The sequence below is a fragment of the Rhagoletis zephyria genome, unplaced genomic scaffold, assembly GCF_001687245.7.
Source record: "Rhagoletis zephyria isolate East Lansing unplaced genomic scaffold, Rhagoletis_zephyria_1.1 Rzeph_scaffold_00013, whole genome shotgun sequence".
Classification (NCBI taxonomy): domain Eukaryota; kingdom Metazoa; phylum Arthropoda; class Insecta; order Diptera; family Tephritidae; genus Rhagoletis; species Rhagoletis zephyria.
Window position 1 is genome coordinate 296,635 of NW_016157097.1, and position 27,004 is coordinate 323,638.

Below are 27,004 nucleotides of genomic sequence, written 5' to 3' on the forward strand. Positions count from 1 at the left end.
TGCCATGCTGACATTATTATCGGAGTTAATGCTGGTTCTCAAGTAAACGAAATTCTCTACTTTCTCGAAATTATAACTGTCAACAGTGACAGGAGATACTTCGTCTTGTCCTCGTTTATCACCAGATCCATTCGCTTTGCTTCCTTATCTAACAGACTTCGCGGTTCTTGTTACCGAAGATGTCGATGTCATCGGCGTACGCCAGCAATTGCACGCTCATGTAGTAAATGGTTCCTGAGCGGCTGNGGGAGTCGCCCTGTCTGAAACCCCGTTTTGTGGCGAACGGCTCGGAGAGGTCTTTTCCAATTCTGACGGAGCTGGTGGTATTGCTCAACGTCATTTTACACAGCCGTATGAGTTTTGAGGGGATGCCAAATTCAGACATAGCGGCGTATAGGCAACTCCTTTTAGTGCTGTCGAAAGCGGCTTTTAAGTCGACAAATAGGTGGTGAGTGTCGATCCTTTTCTCGCGGGTCTTTTCCAAGATTTCGCGTATTGTGAATACCTGGTCTATGGTGGATTTGCCAAGTCTGAAGCCACACTGATAAGGTTCAATCAGTTCGTTGACAGTGGGCTTCAGTCTTTCACACAATATGCTCGATAAGACCTTGTAACTATGCTTAGAAGGCGGATCCCGCGGTAGTTGGCGCGAATGGCGGGATCGCCTTTCTTATGGATTGGGCAAAGCACACTTAAATTCCAGTCGTTGGGCATGCATGTGACCATATTCTGCATAAGTGTTGATGCATACACCTTATCAACTTCTCGCCACCGTACTTGAATAGCTCAGCTGGCAGGCTGTCAGCTCCAGCAGCTTTGTTGTTTTTCAGTCGCGTTATTGCTGTTCGTACCTCATCATAGTCAGGCGGAGGAGCATCGACTCCGTCATCATCGACTGGGGGATCGGATTCTTCTTCTCCACAACTTTCCAAGCTGCTACCATTCAGTAGGGTGGAGAAATGGTGTAATTGCTAGTCTTTTTAAATTACATATATACATTATCTACAACTTTATAGCATTTTATGATAGTTGCGTCTCAAAATTTCGTTTCAGCGGCGTTGCAAGTCCTTTGAGATTGGATTGCTATACATAGTCGTCCCATTTAGTCAGCCATTCAAAAATAAAACAAAATCAAATTTGTTTTCCTTCTTGCATATCCTTGAACGCTGCATTGATTTACTAAAAGTATACCTAATGCTAGACGCGAGGGGTGGCGTTGTACCACCAACACTTGATTCAATTTCTGACAAAAGAGTAAAAGCTTCTTAGAAAAATTATTTTGTCTTTAGGCCAGTATAATGTTAATGCATTTGCACGTGCAGCACAAATTAAAGCAGAAGCTCGCTATAAAAACTTATCAAAAATGCATTCGCCACACTAGATATTATTAAGATAAAGAAATAAAAAATATGGGATTATTATTTAAATATATTTTAAATCAAATAGATCTAAATAAATAACTAACAGCCTAATAATTCTAATATCATATCAAATAAAATAATTGCACACCCATGCATACATACATACATATGCGCGCCATAAAAAATATCACCAAACACTTACACTGAGCTACTGCTAACAAGTTCGCTTGATATGGAAAATAGGCTGAAAGATTCTTTTTAAGTAAAACAGTTTGCTGTTGACACGCGCAAATTGAAATTCATTTGATGCAAATAAATCAAATAAAAGAAACGGAAGTTACCCAAGTACTTATACATATTTATTTGTATAGTTTCCTCATCAATACATTGTAAACATATGTATTCGTTTTTTTTTTTGTTCACTCTTTTACTTTAAAAAATTACATAGAGTAAAATGTAACTATTAAGCAAGCAGCAACCATTTTTAGCTTCATATTTTTGATTTGTATGCAAAATATTAGAAATTACTTATATATGTTGTTTGGTACTGTTTTGTGCACATTATAAATGCAGATACATCCTTTAACTTAATTATTTGGGAATGGTTTTTTTTTATAAATAAACTTTACAAAGCAACAATAACGTAGGAAAACCATCGTGAAAAAATTGTCCCGCTTTTTCTCTTTAGTTTACTGTTTAAAGAAATATCTGTATAAAAGTGTAGCCACTAAGCCAAGCACCAATGGCACCAACCATGACCGCATAGATGAATCTTCAGTTTTTTGATCGGCATTCCATGAGGGTTCGGATTTTTGAGGCACATTTGTCCGTTCAGCTTCAACAAGTTCACCAATTTTGTATTTCTTCATCATTTCACGCGCATCAGAGCTGTGACCGACATCTTCAAAATTCTCTGTAGCTTCCTTGCCGGCTTGTTCGATCAGAACTTCTTCGCCACCGGGGTGCTATAATTTGGAGTATGAAAAAAGAAGAATATTAGCGTGTGCTCAAATGGAACGAATTTATACTACATATGTATACCCAGTCAAAGTTTGCTTATTGTAAATTTTCGCTCCCGTTGACTATATCTGTGCCCGTCAGTTTAAAGGTGCTTAAGTGAATTTATGTAGAAGGTTTAACTTCGAATTAAAAAGAATAAGCTTCCCTTGATGACATTTACGATGACATTTACATTTTAATTAAGCTTCTGTTAAAAGGGTATCTTAAACTACAGTTATGACTAGTCAAGTGTATGACTAGAATGAAGTATTGCTATATAAGGGGAAAATTGCCTATCTAGAATTAAGCTATTAATTAACCCTATGGCACAGATAAACATTTTATCGCACGTTTTATAATACATACATATTGAAAACTATTTCAAGATATCAATTTTGTACGAAAACGCAATCAACGTTTGATCAATTCAAACTGTGGGTATACAAAAAGACAGATGGAAAGACACATATCTTCGCCCTTTTTAGTAAGTGTAGTTAACCGATGGACTGAATATAACCTTATCGACTTATTAATTGTATACTGAAATCTGCAAAAACCTAAATTTTGAACTACTTCTCTATATCTATTATTAAACGTGCGATATGGACATCTATTTCTGATAATTTTATTTGTATACAACTTTGTGTGCGTTATATTTTTAACCGACTTCACAAAAAGGAGAAGGTTATCAATTCGTGGGAATATTTTGTTTATGTATGTTATCGCATAACTTTGGGCCACGTTAACCGATTTCTCGAATTCTTTTTTTAAAGGAAAGGTGTTACCTCACAGGTGGTCCCATAATAATTTGGTTTAAAGCCGATTTGATTTAATTTGTTTTTGTTATTTTTATGGCTTTATAACAATTTTTATACAATTTTAAATGAGAATTGAAGTCGGTTTTGTTTTTTTGCTTAAAAATAACTTGTACTTACAAATAATGGCTACTTAAAGCATTTTTTGCTATGTAAATTTATGAACCAAGTAGATTTAAAAATTGGATTTCAAATGTAGTTTTTGTTTCAATTATTTTCGCTTATTTGAACTTCGGCAGAAAATTAGCATTTTGTTGTAATATAAGCATATCATTGAATAATAACTATATAGGTATATATGTATATGCGCGTTTATATTGTATTAGGTGTGTATTTACACATCAATTGGATGCGCAAAGCAAAAACGCGTTTGCATCTATTTGCATATTGTATGAGAAGGTATATATGTACTTACATACATATGTACATGAACGAAAACTGCGACAAGACCATAGAGCCTAAAATAAATGGAATTAACAAAAAAAAAAAAAAACCCGGGCCCTGTTGAGTTGGAAACACCNGAAAACTGCGACAAGACCATAGAGCCTAAAATAAATGGAATTAAAAAAAAAAAAAAAAAACCCGGGCCCTGTTGAGTTGGAAACACCAGGTGGAGAAAGATTTGGCTTCACTTGGCATTGCAAAAGAGAAACGACTGGCGTGCTGTTTTGCCCTCGGCCAAAACCGCCTAAGCGGTTACATCGCCAAAAAGAAGAAGAAGATCGATACGTTTCAAAGAGATGATTTTCTAAGCTGAATATTTACATATCGCTCATTTCCTTCAACTGTGTCATAATCCAAAAAATACAAAAATTTCGTTAAGTAGTATTCAGTAACTAACGCTGCCTCTTCTTCTATGTTGTAAAAAAGTTTATAGTGTATCGATTAAAAGTATTTCACTATAACAAAATATGTATTCATTTTTACTACGGCAGTATATGTAAATTCGAAACTTTAAAGCCGTTTATCTGGAGTGTTGCTTCTTTGTGTTAATACACAATTGAAGCAAATGATGTATATTTGGCATCAGTTTCATTTTTAAACAGTTCGATATTTTGTGAGTGTATTTTTAATGGACATACCGCTCATTTATTTCAATAGTGGTCATAACTCAAAAAAGCAAGCCTCGAGAAAAACGGCTTTAAAGTTATAAATTTACATATCGCACACCGTATTCAAACGAGGCATAACTCAAAATTACACGAAAAACTATTTCTTAGCACATGATAATAATATGGGCAAGGGAGAATTTACCTTAGGTTTTTTTAAAAAATTATAACAAAAATTTGCTCCAGCTTTTGCTGAAAGGTGAATAAAAGCTTTATGTACATTTTCAGCGCAATATTTCAAAAATTCCAAATTTTGGTTTGTGCCTCTTTTGAAGACGGTGTGCGATATGTATAAGCCCGTGGTAAAAATTAAGACATATTTTTTTCTAGTGAGATACTAGTAATCGATACAGTTATGAAATTTTTGCACAACTCAGAAGAGGCAGCGGTAATTTCGACATTCTTACCTCAATATTTGCATTTATTGGATTTTGACTCTATTGAAGTAAATTAGCGATATAGTTTAAGACAGGTTTCTTACTGATCTCTAAAAAATAATTTAGTATTTATTAATAACACTAAGTAACAAAGAAGTCCTTGGGATGTAATTGTTATTTCCTAGTCTGTTATGCCTTAAAAGTATGGAAACCACCTAATATTCCTCGGGAACTTTGCTTTTGTGACCAGGACAATGTGATTCATTAAAATATGCTNTACTGAGTACTTTTGGAATCGATACTGCCCAACACTAGTTTTAACACACACAAATGTAGAGAAAACAAGTTGTATGCGCTCGTGTATCAGTTTTCAACAAACAAGCATAAAAATAAACGCAGATAAGCGCTGCCATGGTCACAAAAGCAAAGTTATCTTGCGACAATAGCTGTTTTCTATACTTTTGGGACCTAACTGACTAGGAAATAACAATTACAACCCAGGGACAAAAACCTTGTTACATAGTGTAATTGTAGGTATAACATGCTCGCGTATGTAAGAAATATGTTATACATACATACATACATGCATATAACAGAACTGATATGAAATGAGTATTTCTAGTTAATTATAGTCACCTTTAATTGTATAGGAAAATGGTATGTATGTGTGTACATACATAACTAATTTTAATTGCCCAGCAGCAATTTTGTTGTTATTGTTGCCATTTCGCGAAGGCATCCCCTTGATAAGGTATTACATAACAGTTGGTAAGCAAGTGAGTAGGCAACGTGTAAAGCAAATAAACTGACATTAGCTGCACAAGTTTGAAAATAGACTAAGTTACGATTATAACAAATTTGATTCAAATAAACATTTGAAAACACCTGAACATGCTGTGGCTCTGGCCGAGTGTGCAGATTTTTGCTACTATTTATTAGGTGCAATCCCGTATTCCTCGGACTCGGACTAGTAAAACTGTCAAAAAATAAAGATTCGCTCAGAGCGAGAGTGTAACATTGAAAAGTACGGAATCGCTTTCTAGTAAAAAAAATGGTAGCTTCTATCAACTTCAACATAACCTCCAAATTTTGGTTGTAAATTTTTGCTTATTTTGTATGTAAACATACTCAGCTCACACATGTAAATAACCAAAAATACTTTCAAATTCATTAGAATCCACTTAAACAAGTAATTAAATACTTTTCAACATGAATTAGCAGAGTGCACTTTTCTTTTGTTTACAATTTGGTTGCCAAACACACTACAGCTGATCGTTTGACACATTTACCAGAATTTACCAGCAAAAAATTCTCGGACTAAAACTGGTAACTTCTGACAGAGAGAGAACCGTATTTACTGTATTTTTTGTCCTCTCAATAGTCAGAGAACCGAGTACGGGATCGATTTCCAGTAAAATCTGACTGATTCTGACTATTTCTGACTAGTCCGGACTCGTATGGGATCGTAACTATTAGCTTTCAGGAGGCCCCATGCTCGAATCACGTTAAACCCAATGTATAATATTTCACTGTTGTTATTGGTTTTTCTTAATTACGAAAAAGCACCTGTGAAATGCAGAGCAAAATCGCATAGAAATGAAAAAAGCTACGCATAAAAAATAAGACCTTCTAAGAGCTGTTCTCCCGAAAGCGAAAACGCAATGCCTTGCAATTGGGACCGTTTCATATACAAAATAATTAAAGAAATCATCGAGATGGTAAGGCCCCCAACATTCTTCTTTTTTCTACTAGGTAATTTTTCAGAATTATAATCTTTCAAGTACATATATATACGTGCCGGTTTTTTATCACGTTTAAGGATAACAGACTTCATTTCAAATTAATCTTTTCGAATGCTCTTTCCCATTTGATGTAGACGAGTAGTAACAACCATTCGGTTTACCCTGATCTCGAAACACTTTTTTAATAGCGACTGCTTCTTATTACAACCAGCCGCTATGTACATACACTACAACATCAGGACTCACAAAGAATCTACCATTTTGATATAAATATATCCATATACATACATACATATGTACAAATAAGCATTATTAAGCAAAACTCAGGGTTTATCTCGATAAAATTACAACAGCTTGCGTATACATAGTATGTACACACATTAGGGTGGTCCTTAGTCGAAGATATCACATATAAATTTTGGTTCAGATTGCAGACGGTTAAGGCGTGTCACACAGGACGCAAAATACAGATTCCTCTATAAAGACTCAAACAATTAAAATTAATTTTTGTTATCTAATACCTAATATGGAATAATAATTAATTTTTGTTATCTAATACCTAATAATGGAAGATATTACATTCAAATTTTTGCTCCCGATTGGAGGCGGTTAAGGCGTGTGGCAAAGGGGTCAAAGGCCAGATGTCCCTATGGACTCAAAACATTAAAAATATTTTTTGCAAGTTAATACCGAAAATCGATCTACTTAAGTCGAGGATATCACATTTAAAATTTGGTCCCGATTGGAGTCGGTTAAGACGTCGGTTAAGACGTCTTCATAAAGTAATCTGAGCTTTGACCCCTGTGCGACACTCCAAAACCGGCCTCAATCTGGACCAAAATTTATATAGATTAGATGAAAAAAATAATAATCTTAATTTTTTGAGAGAAATCCGAACTTTGCCCCCTGTGCGACACGCCTTAAACGTCTCCAATCGGGACCAAAATTTATATGTGTTATCTTCGACTATAGTAGCATCGACTTTAGGGGCTTAGGAAATTTGATGTAAAATTTGCTTCCTGGATTTAAGGACCACCCTAATGTATACACATACATATTATGCACCCACTAGTATTACACCGTGCAACAGTAAATTCTACAAAAAAAATTAATACAGACTATGGGTAAATTGTAGTAAAACTGCGTACTTAGTTTTTCTCTCTGACGTCAGGATTTTTTTAAAGGACTTTGAAATTTAAAAAATATAATTATGTATTTCAAAAATTATTTACACGATTCACTGCAATGTAGGATAACAATATGGGTATCATATAAAAGAAAAAATTCTTTAGAATTATAGCAGAATAAATTTTTTGGTGCATAAGGACGAGTGGGTATGGAAAATGTCCGTTACAAATTTTGTACTTAAATATCTTTGAAAATTTGCAATATTTTTTTTATTTACTGTTTGGGAACTATTATCATCGAATTTCGTCCTGCAAACTTTATTAACTTAAGATAAAATTTCCCAGTAGATAATTTCAGGAGTTAAAAGCTGCGTACTTAGTTTTTCCTGAGAATCAAGAGGCCTTCCACTCTACATTCCTTTCTTCTTTTTTTTTTGTATGGAGTGACACAAATTGAAGGCCTTCCTCTTTCGCTACCCATAGAAGGCCTTCCAGAAGGGCTTTTATAGGACGTGCTTCAGAAAGCCTCTTGGAGGAGCTCTTTTAAAGTTGCTTCCTTAATTTATAAAATTCATACTTCTTAGAATTATTTGCTTAAGGTTTATATCAAATTTGTGTTATTGTAACTTAAAATGTTTATTAAAATTCATTTGTAATGCTTAATAATATAAATTTATGCATTCGCGTAAATTGTAAATGGATAAGCTCTTCTAGAAGGCAATCAAGGAAGTACTTTTTCAGCCCTTCTCGGGTAGGCCTCTTATAATGGCTTCACTTAAGAAGGCCTACCTAAATTATCTTCTGGGTTATAAAAAGCGCATTTTCAATACCTATTCCTCCAAACCAAAAAGGTTATTGTTTTTAAATTCCTATATTGTTATTCTACTTTGCAACCTGGACGAAGGAGGTCAGGCTATTGCTGGGAATTCACGTCGATGACACACCAATTCCGACGGTGAATAACCCCAAAATAGTCGGAGTAACATTCGACAGCCTGCTCTCCTTCTCTTGTCACGCAACCGCTATTGTTAATAAAGTACAGAGCCGCAACAAGGTCCTCAAGTCGCTAGCCGGCAGTACTTGCGGCAAAGACAAAGAAACGTTGCTGACAACATACAAGGCAATAGGCCGGCCGGTTTTAAACTACGCAGCGCCAGTGTGGTCGCCGGGGACTAGAAGGACGCAGTGGACGAAGCTACAGACTGTACAGAACACCGCTCTCAGGACAGCGACAGGATGCCTCCTGATGTCGCCCGAACATCATCTCCCCGGCGAGGCACAAATGCTCCCCATAAAGGAGCACAACATAATCCTCTGCAAGCAGTTCCTGATCGGAAGCCACAGAAGTGGCCACCCAAACAGACAGCTGCTTGCAGAGGAGCTCTCGCCTAGGCACATCAGGAGGCATCTATATGAACTGACGGACGAAGTCCAGAGGTTCATCAAGCAACCTCTGGACCCGTCAGCTTACCGACTGGCCCTGAACGGCATTCACAGGGAGTCAGTCCCGAGTTATGTAGACTCTAGACCTGTGAATGCCGTTCTAGGCATACCGCCCCGCCTCGGGAGACACGAACGACAATAGCCCAACTTCGCTCTGGCTACTGCAGCAGGTTAAACTCCTACCTGAGTAGATTGAATGAGGATGTGCCAAATGAGTGTCCGGCATGCGGAGAGACCCCACATGACTCGAAACATCTCTTCGCATGCCCGGAAAACCCGACAACCCTAACGGCTTTGTCGTTGTGCGCTACAACAACAACAACAACACAACCAGTACATTCAAAAGTGTGGAATATGATAAACTAGAAAATTATGCCGGCTACATGATTTCGAAAATGGGTTTGACGACAAGGTTTCAGAACGCTTTAAGAAAGTATATACTTACATATCGTCGCTTAAAGTAAAAAACCGCGTATCGTCGTTCTGCAAAACCGCGTAACTGACATTTTTCTCACACAAGCTATTGGCTCAAGCCTTATCCATTCGTCCTGAAATGCAATTTCTTTGTAAAAAAGAGTACCATTTTGAGTGAGTGTTTTTACTCTCTTCAAATTAATTTATGCAACCACACATACGCAGTTGTGCATTTTGTTGATACACGGTTTTGTACTTTAAAAGACGATCGTGTTAGTCGTTTATCGGAGGGCGGTCTGTTCAAGCCGATTTCAGGTGTTTTGCTTAAATTAAAAATTTGTGAAATTTAATGATGATGCGCTAATCACAGGCTAATTTTTTGCAAAATCTGATGAGAAATTTAAAAGTAAATTTGAACCAAAATATAAAAAGGTTTCATTTGCGAAGAACATCCTTTAGAATACGATTTTTAAATCGCAAGATTGCATTCAAAATAAGAAAACAAAAAAATAACAGAATAATGCGCGCGTGGTATTAATTATAAAATGAAAAGAACAATTACGATAAAGTCTCCTTTAACAGTTAACGTTTTAAATATTTTTAATAAAAAAAAGTGCGAACCACGTAAGTAAAAAAGTACCAAGCACTGATAATAGTTTTTGATTTGAAATGTTATTACAATGGTATAAATATGGGAAAGAAAATACTTCGATTTATTGTTTTAATATTATCGAAGTGGCAAGGCCTGTTGATAATACTCACAATTTATGAAACTTCAGAAAATTTTATTATCCGTCAAAAGTAGTTTATTGAAATTACCTTCTTTTTTACCTTCCTTTTATTAGCTCGGGATGTAACTATGTAATATTGATGCGCCTAAAAGATGCAGCGATTTCTTTTCTCAAGTTACATACCTGATGACAGCACGAATGGCAATTATAATAGGGAGGTTTTAGTTTTTTAAACAATTAGTCTGTTCCTTTGAACTTCGGACTAAAACCTGTGGAACTGTCAAACTACAATTTTNTGAGAGTAAAAGGAGAACAGATGCAGAAGTGCATAGGAACGCAAAAAGCACTATTTCCTGTAAAAACGTCAGTCGGTTTGTTTACATGTCATTTGTACAACAACACAAAAATATATTTTATAAATAAATAAATTATTAAAATCTATACATATTCAAACATTTCGTTGTTTACTTCCATTTTTTACAAATATAAGATTCTTTGCTTTCACCGTTTATTGTTTTTGTTTGCACATGCAAATCAGCTGATCGTTTGACACTTTTCATGAACCTACAGGAAAAGAAACTCCGGACTAAATCCTGTAACTTCTGACTAGGAACAGTTGGTCAGTTACTCTCTCAAAAGTATTCCCACTTACAGGTTTTATTTCAATAGGAACGACTTCCTGTAAGTTCTGACTAAATCCTGTAAACCGGACTACTATTGGAACAGACTATATAATTTTATTGTATCATGTATTTGGCCCATAGTTTCGTGAGTATATACGTACTCTTTCGAGTACTTTGAAATTTTTTTGTTTTTGTCGCACGGTATTATCACTGGCAGTGACTTAGCAAAACTTTAGTATTTGATAAGATTTTAAGTACATATGTATGTATTTACAAGAATTATATGACACTCTAGTGATACTATTGCGATTAGTGAAAAATCGCTAGTTAACATTAAAATAGCAAAATTATGTTTAAAACTAAAAAAGGCAAAAGAAACGAACGGATTAAGACCATTATTGCAGTTGCCACTTTGACCCAGAAAACTGCATGTTACAAATTTGCAAAATACATAGTGGCTTCAAAAGAAAACCGCATATACTTCGTACATAATGTGTACATACATATATTCGAAATGCAAATATGGATTTGAATAACCTATGGGTTAATGAAGGAACTCAAACGCCTTATTGAGTAATACAAATTCACTGTGAAACTCGCAAATAATCCCATGCTGGTGAATCGAAACGAGCTGACAACAGCTAACATGCAATTAGTAAAGTTGGAATTGAGAAGTGTGACGTGAAAATTACACCTTCAGCTTTTTTTTTTAATGAAAGCAAATAACAGTAATGGAGGCAAATTTTAAAATCAATCTCGAGTAGTGGTCAAATTTTAGAAACAAATCCGTACCGTTTATAATAATAGATGCTTGATATATATCTGACTTACAAGCACATAAATACCGAAAACAATTAAACCCATTAAATTGCCGAAGGGAGCAAAGTACATTTTTTTTTTCAAATGGCTAAGATCTTTGGCGGTGCGCTAGGTTGTTTAGAGGAATATTGGCTCTGCTATTGTTCTAACTAGCTGACTTGGGCGCTGGCACGCACACAATGCATATATAAACGAATTTAGAAACACATAGGCGGTATGTAGTACATACACACAAATACGTATATGCATATTAAACTGATAGTGATTGTCAACCTCACATCCCAACTGATATAAAATGCACACACTTACTAAATTTCAATTACCTTAACTGCACTTCTGATTAGAAAACTCGAGGTTAAACTGAGAATATTTTAACTGAGGGACGTTAACGCGCAATTTGTTAACAAATTAACAAAATTTGTAAATTAAAAGTTCAGTTGGTATATTCACTTTTGTAAACTATTATACCATCTATGAGAATAGGTTTTTACATAGCCTCGAATCTACGCCGTAGATACTACAAAGCTGCCGATGATTACTGAAATTTATGTGCACACATTGAACATCTGAGCTGTGGTTTTTTTGTTACTTATATGGTTTCTATTTAGTTTAATTATGCGAACCCACTTACCTCATTTAAAAACGCTGATACATCGTACACGTTATTGTGGATAATCAGCCAGGTGTTTTTATTTGTGTTGTGTTTCGAAATTTCCTCGCGTGAGTACAATTTTACTTCACCTTCGGCAGCCATTATAAGTTGTATATTAATATTCTTTAGTAGTTCTAGATTTATAAAAAAAATGCAATTGCTGAAATTTGACTTTCGTACGATTCAAGAATTGAAAATGAAATAATAGAAATCAGCGCACACGAAAGGTTGACGTTGTCGAAAGTCGAAATGACTAGAGCTGGGATACTATCGATTGTGTCGATAGTTGAAAACTGTCGCCACTATCGAGAGTTTTTGAAAACCATCGATGTCGGTTTTAGCGAAACTTCACAATGTCTCTTCTTTCATCTTTACACTTTACACAAATTTTTTTTACGCTAGAAAGTTCACAACACAGTCTGAAAAAAAATAAGTCATTGGAATTTTTAGCAAATATAAGCTTAAACTGAGTCATGGTAAAATTTAATAAGCTATAAAACTGCTTACACAAATTTTTTATAGAAATTCGAATTAAAAAGCTTGAAATATTAATGATTTACTTTTATAAAAAATTAGTAGGCACTGAACAAACAAAAAAATAGTCCAAATTGCTAAAACTGTTGTGGTGCTATTACTTTGACCGGGGCATGAATCACGTATGACGACAATCGTCTGGATGATATCGTGCTGAGATTGTCTTGTTTTATGAAAACCAAAAATAGTTCGATCGTTTGTGCGAAATCGTCCACACAATTTTGCTTCACGTAACAGTAACAGTAACACGTAACAGCAACGCAAATACATGAATCAATGTTTTGATGGCATCGTTTTGTTCGTATCGTTTGAACAACAATCGTTTCAAAGTTACGTGATTCACGCCCAGTAATCCATTCGTTTTCTTATAATATGATAAAATGTTATTAATTTCCCTTGTTCGGACTTTGATAGTACTATCGATACTATCGATGTTTTCAACTATTGTTTCGAAAACTATCGAGTGGAAGTACTATCGATAGAATCCCAGAGCTAGAAATGACGTCGCTGTTCGAATGTCGAAGACCATTTATACATGGTTGCATTTTTAGCACAGGGTGTTCGCAGAAATTATTTTATGTAGTTTGCGCAAACTAGAATAAATAGAAAGCTTGTTCAAATAGACCCAACCGATTTTATACCATGTTCGGATCGACAACGAAAACACTTTGAAAACGAATTTTGGGAATGTGGGGTGTAAGCTGTTCGCACCGTCTGTTAGTGTTTTCGTCGTTCTTTCGGCTTTCTTTTCAGTTTCTCTACGAAAAAAACAAAACCAAAATCTTTTTTTTTCAGTTTCTTATTATTACCAACCATTTATCTTTTATTTATATTTTAATTTGGCCAGGCGATTAGCAATAAATCCGAGCTATCATATTAGAGATGATAAAGTATGACTTCCACTCGATAAATATATCTAAAAAACTAGTGAATACACCGATTGGAATGAGTGGAACGTGAGTTTTCAAGTAGTTTTCAGCGAAAACTACCCTATAAACACTAAAAAAATATTTCTCCAACCACTCAAGTTGATATCCAACATCATTCTCCAACTCATCTCTGGCCAACGAATTTTTAATTATCAAGTGCAAAACTTAAGCTATATAAAGAGGAAAATTACCAACAAAAAGTAAATAATCTTCAAAGTATCCTCAAATAATCTTGAAAGAAAATGAAACGCTAAGTGAATCAAGTGGCAAAATTACTGTCGGACTGTGTACTATGAAGTGAATTATTGTAATACGATATTTACAAAAGAAGTAATAAAATGAGAAATTAATATTAAAATTCATCTATGTGTGTCGTTTCAATCAAATAGGTGTAAGGTATTTTGCTATTTCAATTTCAGTATTTCAATGATATGTTTGAGACCAATTGGAGAATTAAATTGGAGTTCAAGTTATTTCATACAAAAAAAAATGCCCTTTTTGTTGAGAACGCTATGATCCTCTACTTGAGGTACTGTTGAGAAACAACGTTGGAGATTTGAGAAATGCCTTAGTTCTCAGCTTAACCTCAAGTTGAGCTCAAACCTAAATGTTTATTGGGTAGTTTTCGTTTTACAGAATTTAAGCGCCACGGAGACAATCAAATAAATACGTCAAGCATTGCGTATGTGTGAGTGAGGTTCGCTCGCTTCTTGCCCGCAAACCAAGGCGAATCCGCAAACGTTCAAATAAATGCGTCTGTATCCGCTTTGTATTGGCGAAATGAATTATGCCCGCGCGGTATGTCGGATTATGACATACATGAACGTACTCTTTCTCCAATTCAGCTTATACTGCCTGACGTATCACGTAATTTTCTGTCGTATCGTTTTCGATCCGTGAACGGATGTTACGTTTCGAGCCCTGGTTGACACTAATCTTCGGTTACCATCGTTATCGGCGCCTTAGACTACATGCATATAACACGGTGTCGCTAACGTCGATAACGATGTTTAATTTTATCAGCGGCAATATTTGTGCGTGGGCATTTTTTATCTTGATAAAAGCATTTATAAGATGGCAATTTTTGCCGGATTTCATCAATTAAAAAGTTTAAAAAGTATGCTATTTCACACCCAAGCAAATAATAACACATATTTTAATAGAAAACAGTTCAATTTTTGCTTTAATATTGAAATATCGATAATGTTGTCTCCACGAAGCTATCGCGCAAATGAAAATGTAGCTGTCAAAGTACCAAATTGCTGGCAATATTTATCAAGATAAAAGCTCTGATAATTATTGCTTGCCAAGAGCAATATGCGGTCTCCATGGGCAAAATTTTGCCTGATAACATTATCAAGATAAAAACTTTTGCCTATGGAGACAACAAGTTAATTCACGGAGCCTATAAATTCGCCTTGGTCGCAGCCAGTGTTACCGTTGTGCGACTAAAGTGTCAAATTGACACTTTTAGGAGATCGATGCCCCCTGACACCGACTTTTTAGAAATAGGCTTATTTTGAAACTTTTCTTAAAAATCATGCGACTTTTGTCCCTTTTCTTTAATTAAAAATTCTATATACACATTTTGATCATTTTTTCATGAAATTTCTTACATATTTAAAAATGCTTTTAGTGTTTACTTTTCAAACACGCTTAGGATTTACATCTCTGGCAAGATTTTGACTGATTTCATCCTTTTTATTATGTCAAAATTTGTCCGCAAAAATGTCCAGAAATAGCAAGGATCACTGTACCCTTCTTGTAGCTTAGCATTTCCCCAAGTTATTTGTGTTCATTTCATTTTCATAGCTCCGGGTACAAACAAATAATCTGCGAAATATATACAAATGTTGCTTTTGTGTTATATTGATGTAAGTACATTTTTAACTGCGTATTGCGTATTTTGAATATATCCGTCATCAATAGGTTTCTCATTTAAGATTTTTTTTTGCAGAAAATGATCTCCAATAGTAATTTATTAAAAATAATGCGGCATACTCATAGATGAAATAAAGTCGACCCTAATGTAAGCTTTTTTGACAGATTCCATTTAAAATTGTGACAAAAAGCTATAACTAGCCTAAGAGTCGATTTTATTTCGACTATGAATATGCCCCAATAAGTTTCGAGAGGTAAAATAATGAACGGTATAAAACATCTGAATTACTTAAACACTTTTTTCGGCTGTGACACTTTTTTTACGACTTTCGAAAAATTTACAGCGTTAACACTGATCACAGCCAAGGCATATTAAACAGGAAGTAGCATTAGAGCAAAAACAACATTTGCGTGTATTTTGTTGTTGCTTCTGGTATCGAAAGTTTCAAAAACTATTCTGATTTTTTCTTCTAAATCAAAGCGTGCCATGTGAAATACAAAAAAAATTAAAATTAAAATTGGAAAAAATGAAAATTGTTGCACTTTCTTTGTTTTGTTGTGATTTTGACAAGATCAGCATGCTTATTTTCAGTGCTGCCGATCCTGAGGTAAACTAGCCAACCCTAGGGAGTCATAAATCCTAAGTGAAGACAGTTAAGGCCTTGTTGCTACCATCACTGACCCACCATCTGAACCCAGTATGGCTGGATAGTACCACCGCTGCACTAAGCGCCATAAAAGCTCAGATAATTGACTTATACGACAGGGCGGCTTTACTAGCACTAAACCTGCCAAAAGTTTTCGATACGAAAATCGAAATCCGTCCTCAGAGGAAAAAGTTCGGGTAAAATCCTGCAACTTCCTTCTCTATACAACTCTCCAAAAATCGCTCTCATTTATAGGATTTTGGAGTACGGGATCATTTTTCCTGCAACTTTCTGCAAGTTCGTGTAAAAATCTGTTAGTTCATGGAGTACTGGATCAGAGGGGTGATATGCCAACCAAGACCAATTCATAAGTAGTAAAAATGAAAACAGATCTAACCAGCTGTTCTAGTAACACCGCTTGGGACTTTCTCGGGAGTAGTTCGGGGCTAGTTCGGGACTTTTATGGGACCATTTAAGTATATAGTACCCACGCCTGTTTTTTAAAGTAACGGAAACACCTTTGCCTCTTTTAGGATCATAACTGCCCATCCTTTATCAATGCTTCCCTTATATAGTAGGTACCCGTAATGCAGTTAATTTCAAACTAATATAAGTAAGAATGTATTTAGTTTAAAATCCACAACGCAATTTAATAAGTAGGAACCAATTATTTTGAATAAAACCAAATTATGTGAATTGTGGGCTCTAAGTGGGCGTGATGGGAGAGGATAATGCGCATTACATGTCTGCGCAGTAGCCAAAAAGGGCCAAGGGTAGGCGGTCACAAGTATTGTAAGAATTCACGCGACCAGTAAGTGGTCGTCGTCACTAAAGGAGATTTCAAAGTCAAAGTTTTGTAAGCAATTTTTAGGCATTGTCGTGCAAAAAACCTATCACAATAAAAACAAACTGAATTGTTAAACTTATCTACTTATAAAATTTAACTTGGACTTCCAGCATTTACAATAATATGAAATAATTCCTAATAAATTAAGTGGTTAAATTTTATCGACTTATCTAATAACGAAAACAGGGTAAGGTCATCAGCAGCAACTCGATTATTGAGCAAAGGCAATAAGGAAACGAACAGCCGTGGTAAGAAATAATTGACTGAATTGTATGTGAAAATGTCAAAAACCTTACGCAATTTATATTTTTAGCAAGAAAAGTGTTTATGAAAAATAACTGCTGCAGCCATACTTCAAACTTTATCGATTTTTTTCTAAAATAAGCGTAAGTAATAGTTTAGTATGTTAGTACATATGTATGTATGTATGTATGTAAATAATAGTGCAATTAATTAATAATTTGTGAAATACAGTGACAAACAAAAGTATTGGCACAGTGAATTTTTCGCATTATATGCCAAGTTTTTTATTCTAATTTATTTTCGATAATTTTTTATAAAAATATAGTTCATGTTACACCAGAGAACATAAAAATAAAATCTCTAAACTTTGTGCAAAACTCAGGAAAATTCAATAAATTTGCACACTTATTTGCAACTTTCTATTCAGGTATTTTAGAAAAATTCTAAGTATGCAGTTTTATAGTGAATTCAATTTTAGTATGACAAAATGCAAGTTTAAAGTTGCTAGAAAATTGCGTTGATTTTTGTTCGCCACTGTACATACATACAGGTACATATAATCAATATATTATGCCCAACGCGAAAACGGAAATGATCAGAATCATTGCTGGTCCCTTTCCCTTAATATCTTATTTTTCGTTCCATTTCAAGATGTATACTAGGTTTTACGCCTAGGAACGTAGCAAATGGGTATTAGTTGTGGTTACAGAGCCCAACAAAATTCTAACAACTGCATGCGGCACAACCAAAAGAGAACTAATATAAAAATCAATTGAATATAATTTGATAAATATTATTCCAAATTTGCATATTCAATTAAATTTTGTAATAGCTCTATTTTAGAAGCTCGGTTTACCTGTTAAATGTTTCGAAATTTTGTGAATAATTGGAGAAATGTAAGTACACATCGATGGCCGAGTGGAAGATCGACCTATCTTGGCAGGCAGTTCGAAACGCCCTATCTCAGAACTCGATTCGAAGACGCATTATCTCAGCTTCAGATTAGAAAACGCGCTATCTCAGCATATTTCCAATGTTTTTTTCATTCCAGATAGGGCGTTTTTGAACCGAATTCTGAGATAGGGCGTTCTTCAACCAAATTCTGAAGTAGGGCGTTATTGAAAAGTTTTCTGACATAGGGCATTTCGAACGTTTTTTTATTGCCGACACGGCATACACGTGAAGTCAAAGGATTGAGCTTTAATTTAAAGCAAAGATTTCAAATTTCCAAGCACTGTTTTATTGATAAATTCTGTTTGAAGGATGCACATTTTATTAAAAAAACACAGTAGAAGCCTTAGGTTGGGGTAATCCAATAACGCCTCTTTGCAACACTCTGTTGGTATGATCCCGGAGCAAGAAATCTCAGAGTTGTGAAAACCTTTAATATATTCGGTATGGATGGTGAAAACTCTATCAGAAAATAAGGCAGCAATCAAATGGTTTTAAGACCGAGGCTAGCTCCTGCAAAGTTGGAGATGGAAATCTGGTAACAGATGTTCAGAGTACACTTGAGATATGTAGGGAACACTTCTCAACGCTTTTGTTTGATGAAGGTGAACCCGAAACAATGTATAGGACAAAGCTTACGACCCTCTACTCGACCAAGACGAGGTGAGAACAGCAATAAGGCGGCTTACTGTTCAAAGTCGGTGGCGAAGAGTTGTAGCGGCGCATGTACCATCATTTAAGCAGAATTTGGTACAATGAATACAAGCCCGAAGACTGCAATCTCCGCGTACTTTGCCCAATCGACAAGAAGGGAGATCCCACCGTTTGCGCCAATTATCGCGGAATAAGCTTTCTAAATATTGTATACACGACGATACTGTGTGAAAGACTGGAGCCGTTGACCAACCAGCTGATTGGGCCTTATCAGTATGGCTTCAGACCTGGTAAGTCCACCATTGACCGGATTTTCACAGAACGTCAAATCCTGGAGAGGACACTAGATAAGCAAATCGACACACACCATCTTTTTGTCGGTTTTAAAGCTGCTGTTGATTGCACGACGAGGAGCTGCCTGTACGACGCCATGTCCAAATTTGGGATCCTCGTAAAACTAATACGGCTAATAGTGACGTTGAGCACAACCTTCTGCTCCGTCCGAATTCGGAAGGACCTCTCCGCACCGTTTGAGACCAACCGAGGCTTAAGACGAGGCGATTCAATCTGATGCTGGATAGCGTAATAAGATCTGTGAATCTGAATCGCAGCGGCTCCATATATAGCAAAAGAACGATGTTGCTGGCGTATGCAGATGATATCGACATCGTAGGTCTGAAACAAAGGGACGTAGCCGCAGCATTTACAGGTTTAGAAAAAGAAGGTAAAGAGATTGGTCTTGCGGTGAGCGAGGGCAAAACAAAGTACCTCCTAGCAACATAGAAAATATCCACGCGTTTCGGGACACACGTCACTGTTGGCAGCTATAACTTTGAAGTAGTGAAGGACTTTGTCTACCTAGGATCCAGCATAAACACAACTACCAACGTCAGCCTGGAGATCAAGCCAAGAATAACTCTTGCCAACAGGTGCTACTTTGGGCTCGGTAGGCAATTGAAAACAGAGCTCTCTCTCGACGAATAAAAATCACGCTCTACAAATCTATCATCATACCCGTCCAAGCACAAGTGAGAAGGTTTTGGGGGCTTACGAGAGAACTAATCTTTGCAAGATCTATGGCTCCGTTCGCGTAAGCGACAAGTACCGAAGAAGATGGAGTAATGAAATGTACGAGCTTTTTAACGACAGGAATATAGTTAAGCGCATAAAAATACAACGTTTGCGCTGGTTTGGACATGTTGTACGCATGGATGATCCGGCGAAAGGATCGTGTTCGTTGTTCGGACTTCAGTCCAATTTTCGGAGCTTATTTCTATATTTTAAATAAATTGCATATAGCAGACATTTATAAGTTGCGAAACATAAGTAATGAAAATAAATAACAAAAGTCCTATGATGCTACTCTGAGGTACACCTGAAGATGCCACAAAAGGTTATGAAGCGGTTTTACCGAAGGCCACGATGTAGAGAACAAAGGTGGCGCATTCAGCGGACCGCTACTTTGATTTTGCCGATTTTGACGATTCTCAAGTAAAAGTAAACAACGCCTTAGCAACTTTAATTGCACTCAGAAAAGTTAAGACTCACAAAAGTTAAAATCTACGGAAAAGTTAACTAGGTTTCAGCCACTACAGGAAATTCTAAAAAGTTAACTTTGGTGAGTTCTTTGATTACCCTTTGTTTCTTTTCTAACATCAATTTGAAATACGATAAAATGTAATGAGTACAATGAGAAGTTCTCAAATAAATAAATTTCACAGCTCCTCGAACTAAGTTCACATATAGTAAAATCGCATTTTGACAAACCCGTCACTCAAAAAAGGATTATTTCACTGGTTGAACGAACAATAAGTGTCATCCGAATGCATTTTTTATAACTACATATTTCTTGTTTTTGAGCGGACATTATACCAAATACAAGGGAAAATATATGAAATATCAATAAAACATACATATATTAAATATATACATAAAAACACTAAGTTTTTCTTATGTCACTTATATTTAGATAAAGGTACTAGCGTTGCAAAATGTCCCGTATTTGGCGGGACGTCCCGTATTTGGTATTAAATTTGACATGTTACGTCGGGACAAGATTTTTCCCGAATTTTCGACAATTTCATTAAGGCTATTCAAACTATACTCGTTAAGGTCTTAATTCGGTATTCGGTAACTCCCAGCATTGTTTTGTTTTTGTAAATTACCGCATACATAATTACCAACCAACCAAAAGAATAATGGGCGTTCGAAGTTGAAAGTGATGCCGAGTTACCAGATAACGAATTAATACTCAACGAGAATAGTCTGTGAATACCCTTATTATCCATTTCAACCTGTAAACTTCTACTCAACATGATCATGCTTTAATGCGGCTATTGTGAGTAGGTCATTACCAAGCAACTCTCTAAGGAAATATAGCTAAAAATAACCGTTGATTTTTTAGAATTTTTTTGTGGAATTTTCTCCCATATAACGCATGAACAAAACTGACTTTTATATGGAAGAAAATGCGCAACACCCTCCGCAAACCTTGTACTTTTGATCTTCCTTTGACAAATCCATGTTGGCTAGAGAAGATAAGACCACCAATTAATTAAGAATGAAAGTTTCTCTTTAACAACACTCTCGAAAATTTTAGAGACCGTGGCTAATTTCGAAATCGTTCTATGATTCTTACATCATTCTTATAGCCGCTTTTGTATGTACATATGTATGAGTATACATCAACATGAATAACTTTTTATTTTGAGTGTAAATCTTAAAAAAAAAAATTTGCATGTCCAAATATATGCACTATACATACATACATACCATCACCTGAGATGCAAAAAGACGTAACAAACATCGTCGCTGAAATGCAAAAAGACGCAACTAATAAAAAATACAAAATTAACTTTTTGATTGATATGTCTATCAAATTTCATCGAATTACAATTCCCATAACATTTTATAAAAAAAAAAAAAATTATTAGTCACAACTTTTTACATTTCAGTTACGATGTTGTTACGTCCTTTTGCATTTCAGGTGACGATATGTACATGCGACAAAGCCATATACGAAAACGTACGTAAAATGTTTAAATATGTAAATGTCTTTATACACAAATGAGCAAAAAGATACAAGCTTGTTTGTGTTCTTTTTACCGCGCAAGTTTGCAACAAGCAAGAAAACTTAAATCATATAGTTGAAAATTATTCGCCGCTTTAGTTGCTTTTTTACCAAGACAAATCACCGAACAAATTTTAAAAACAGCTCTCAAAACAAAAAAAAAAAAAAAAACAAAAAAAATTGTTGCTCGTAATCATTGTCGTGACTGTGAAGAAATATTTTTGGTTAGGAGCATTATTACCTAAAACTGTTTTGAACAGCACACAGAAAAGTACAATATGGCTGAAAAAGTGTAAGTAGGCAATGAAAACTCCTTAAGGAAGTTAATTAAATCTATTTAAATTAGAATCATGATTATGCAGAATATAAATTGATAGTTGTGACGTCCTGTGTACTGAAGTGCAAAATAAAAATATGTACATACATATATAGCAGCACCATACTCGTGATGGAGTGATTGATTAGTGGAGTGTTTTGTTGGTTGCTGACTGCACACAGCTGGTGGTAATATTCAACCATAAATCAGATGTTTATCAAAACTTAAAAGTGGCAAAACAAAGCGTGCAGATTAAAGACCTAAAGAGTTGTTTATAAGGAAATTAATGCTGGATGGAAGCAATTAAACATTTTATTTTTATGTACTTGGATTTTTACTTTTATTTTTATATTTTTAACCTTAAGCACTAATTTGGATTTACTTTGTTTATGCCTGTGATGGGCGTACATATATCGCTGTTTTAACCAAGTCAAGAGAAATTTTTAATTATTCATTACAACTTTTTTATTAATTTTATTTTATTTTTTCATAGTAGCAACAAATGAGTGTGCGTTTTAATGAACGGCGTATACGCCCACAGCAGACAAAGAGTATTTTTAGTATAAGAAATATTCAATGTACATACATCCGTATGTAAAAAAGCTTACATACACTACATTTCGCATTACCGTTAAGCGAACAATGAAGAATGCAACGAACTCTTCAAGGAAATTTCAACGCAAAAAAAAATTATAAAAAAGAAAGTCATATACACACTAAAATGCAAAACGTTCGCAACAAAAAAAAAACGTTTATTTTTTCCAATCGGATTTCCCCTGGTCATCAAATGTTAATGACAAAGTTGGGCATTGAAAAATTATAATACTAGTAGCATTGATAATAATAATAACATTTTGGAGCTTTTAACTTGCTTGGCCGACGTGCTACTCTAGTTTGTGGTGTTCGTCTTAATGTTGTAAGACAAATGGAGGGGCCTGCCGAAAGTGACCGCTGTTAGAAAAAACTTTTTCTAATTTAGATATTGCTCGGATACGCACCTCTAACCACTCAGCTAGAGAGGTCGACATGGTTTCATTGGGTTAATAGCCATTAATTTCGTTTCCACATGGAAATTTGTTGTCATTTTAAAGCCTTGCGCACACCAATGCGATAGCGAATGCGATATCTCTGTCGTTGTCGCTATCGCGTTAGTGTGCGCAAGGCTTAATTCCTATTGGATATTCGACTTAACACTCTGTGTATTTTATGACTTCATGATTGTTTTTACTCGCCTTGAAAATACTTCCGAAAATATACATCCAGAAAAAAGTTAGCTAAAAATATTTCTTTCAACGCAGGATTTGGTACCTATAACGAAATTATGTGTTGAGAGATATATATTTAGCTGACTTTTTTTTGGGTGTACACACCTAAAAATTAATACATATACTCGCGAAACTAGAGGTTAAATATTGGAATTCAATAAACTATATAAGAAAATCTAGTGCAATGAAACATAACAATATGGGTATCAAATAAAGAAAACAATTATGTAGAATTGAAAAAGGTTAATATTTTTGGTGCATAATGATCCTTGTTATCTTTGAACATCATTGAAAATATTCAATATTTATTTTTGAAAAAAAAAAAACGTGTTACACACTGCCACATCCTCGAATTTCGTCCTTCGTCCTAAGAAAGTCGGCTTTAAAAAAAATGAATTAAAAGGTCTTTTTTAATATTTTTTCGTCCTTTATTTTTTATTTTACAGAGTTTTCGATTTTATTTGATACGCATATTGTTATTCTACATTACACTGAGTTTTTTAATTAATTTGTTCAATTATTCATATATTTGAAATTTCAAAGCATTTTAAAATAAAATTCTGACGCCAGACAAAAACTAAAAACCGCAGTTTTAGTTGGCCCCTAGTTTCGTGAAAATATTGATTTTTTCGTGTTTTGAAATGTTTTCGCTTTTGTCGCACAATAGAAGATTTATTTGAAAAAACATTTTCAGGTGTCTGTCACAAAACGCTTGAAAATAATGATCCAGCCGGTAATATGTGCAATACAATTATATGTACAATATAACATACATGGCAAAGAAGGATAAAAATTTTTTTACAGTGTCATTGAATGTGTATGACCATTAATAGAACTGTTTGTGGCGTGAAATATTTGGCAATGAACTCAATTAACTTGGCGAACATCGAAATTCACCTATTACCTATTGAGAAATTTCCGCTATTAATTTAACTACATGTGTATTTACCAAATACATACATACATACGTGTTCGAACTAAATTCGTATGTACATTAGGGCGGCTAGTTAAAAATAATATATAACTTTTAATAGGCTGCCGATCAATTTCGGGAAATTTAATGTTAATAGGACGGGAAGAAGCGTGCTCCAAGTATTTCAGAGTACACAAATCAGTGCAAAAAAAAAACAAAAGGAAAACTTTATTTGCTAAATAGCGATTTTTTGTTACTCGAAACGAGGTGAGCGTTTATCGTTCATTTGCATTCGTTGTCCACCCATGGGTTCCGAGTATGACATGTCCAAGCTAGCGCAATTGTACTTTTTATTTTAAATGCCATTTAAAAGCTCGTACAGTTCGCCTTTCTATCTTCTGTATACATTGCGGCGAATAATTATCTTGAAAGCCGCCAAATCCTTCGCACCTTTGTTCGACATCGTCTATGAGAAATTGGCATGTAAAGAGAAATTTTTCTTTAGCTATATTTTTTTACACGCATATACATCTAAGCTTAACGTGTAAAAAAACAATCATCGATCATTTTCATTTCATGTGCACATCATCATGTCCAAGTCAAGCGAAATCTTTGTATTTTTATGCGCTTAACTATGTCCATGTCGTTAAAAAGCTCGTACAGATATTTACTCCGGTGACAGGTAATAAGGTCAATGGAAATAAGGTCAATTGACTTTATTTCCCACCCTGGTGCGAAATAAAGTGAATTGACATTATTACCTTTTCAAACGCGAAATAAAGTCAACAAAAATTTGGAAATAAAGTCATTGACGCTATTTCCTCATTCAAATGGAAATAGCGTCAACAATGCTTAAAGTATGTATCGATTCATAGAAAAAAATGTTGTTCTTACAATAAACATTGCCCCGTAAGTGTTGTTTTTTAATAGATGAAAAAGGTTATTGCCAAATCTTCAGTTTTGTGATATTAATCCACACACAATCATGAACTACCACCAATTGATTTTATTAAAAAATTAATTAATTATTAAAAAATTATATTTGAAGAAAGAGTGTAGAAATGATCCATAACTTGCAAAACATGTTTCGTTTCCACAAAAATAAAGCGAACACTATTAAATTGAAGAAACAGTCCATGTCCAAAAACCCCGGAGGAACACTGAAAGAATTCTGTGTTTTAAATTAGCATATTTTGAACGAATTCGGAATGTCTAAGGTGGAAAAGAAACCAACCTTTCTATAAGGAAACAACTATAGAAAAAGAATTTTCTAACACTGTATTCATGTCTCCGTCAGCAATTTGTGACGACATCATTTAAAAGCAGCTAAGGAGAACAAATCAGTGCAAAAAAAAACAAAAGGAAAACTTTATTTGCTAAATAGCGATTTTTTGTTACTCGAAACGAGGTGAGCGTTTATCGTTCATTTTCCTTGCATTGTCCACCCATGGGTTCCGATTATGACATGTCCAAGCTAGCGCAATTGTACATTTATTTTAAATGCCATTTTAAAGCTCGTACAGTTCGCCTTTCTATCTTCTGTATACATTGCGGCGAATAATTATCTTGAAAGTCGCCAAATACTTCGCACCTTTGTTCGACATCGTCTATGAGAAACTGGCATGTAAATAGAAATTTTTCTTTAGCTGTGTTTTTTTTTACACGCATATACATTTAAGCTTAACGTGTAAAAAAACAATCATCGACAATTTTCATTTCAAAACAAGTAATTTCTATTTTATCGACAACTATTCATAAGCGCACATAAAGTTTGTCGCTTACAGCTCCATACAATTTTTAAGCGCAGATTTGCGCCAGTTCTTCATTCCAAGTGCGGACAGGTTCTTCTGCACTTGGTCCTTAAATTGTGTTCGTGTGCGCCCTTGCTTCCGTTGTCCACCCAGAGGTGTGGAGTCGAAAGAGGATCTTTTCGCAAGAGCGTCGTCATCCCTGTGCACATCATCATGTCAAAGTCAAGCGAAATCTTTGTGATTTTATGCGCTTAACTATGTCCATTTCGTTAAAAAGCTCGTACAGATATTTACTCCGGTGACAGGTAATAAGGTCAATTGACTTTATTTCCCACCCTGGTGCGAAATAAAGTGAATTGACATTATTACCTTTTCAAAAGCGAAATAAAGTCAACAAAAATTTGGAAATAAAGTCATTGACGCTATTTCCTCATTCAAATGGAAATAGCGTCAACAATGCTTAAAGTATGTATGTATTACATAGAAAAAAATGTTGTTCTTACAATAAACATTGCCCCGTAAGTGTTGTTTTTTAATAGAAGAAGAAGGCTTTTGCCAAATCCTCAGTGTTGTGATATTAATCCACACACAATCATGAACTACCACCAATTGATTTTATTAAAAAAAATTTAATTACGTATATGTAAAAACAAGACGCGAAAAACGAAACGCCTGCGCACAGCTGGGATACGAGAAATATTTGAAGAAAGAGTGTAGAAATGATCCATAACTTGCAAAACATGTTTCGTTTCCACGAAAATAAGGCGAACACTATTAAATTGAAGAAACAG

At 35.0% G+C, this 27,004-nt stretch overlaps 2 protein-coding genes across 3 annotated transcripts in view; one reads left to right on the forward strand and one right to left on the reverse strand.

The window, feature by feature from the left end:
• Window positions 1-1,698: 1,698 nt before the first annotated feature.
• Window positions 1,699-12,486, reverse strand: Cyt-b5 (Cytochrome b5). Its single transcript, XM_017611395.1, has 2 exons — window positions 12,192-12,486; window positions 1,699-2,326 (listed from the first exon to the last, which is right to left on the reverse strand). Exons 1-2 carry the CDS (start codon window positions 12,312-12,314, stop codon window positions 2,051-2,053), a joined length of 399 nt encoding a protein of 132 aa, XP_017466884.1. The 5' UTR covers window positions 12,315-12,486; the 3' UTR covers window positions 1,699-2,050.
• A 4,515-nt stretch (window positions 12,487-17,001) lies between these two features.
• Window positions 17,002-27,004, forward strand: part of Drat (Death resistor Adh domain containing target) — a 44,828-nt gene continuing 34,825 nt past the window's right edge. The window contains exons 1-2 of one of the 2 annotated variants that reach the window (XM_017611385.1): window positions 17,002-17,298; window positions 17,364-17,436. Coding sequence is in view for 1 of the 2 variants with exons in the window: in XM_017611374.1 (XP_017466863.1) it covers window positions 22,247-22,260 (14 nt within the window). In the remaining variant the exon portion in view is untranslated. Of the gene's footprint in view, window positions 17,299-17,363; window positions 17,437-22,085; window positions 22,261-27,004 lie in introns of those variants that run through there. The other variant, XM_017611374.1, reaches the window with a different exon arrangement.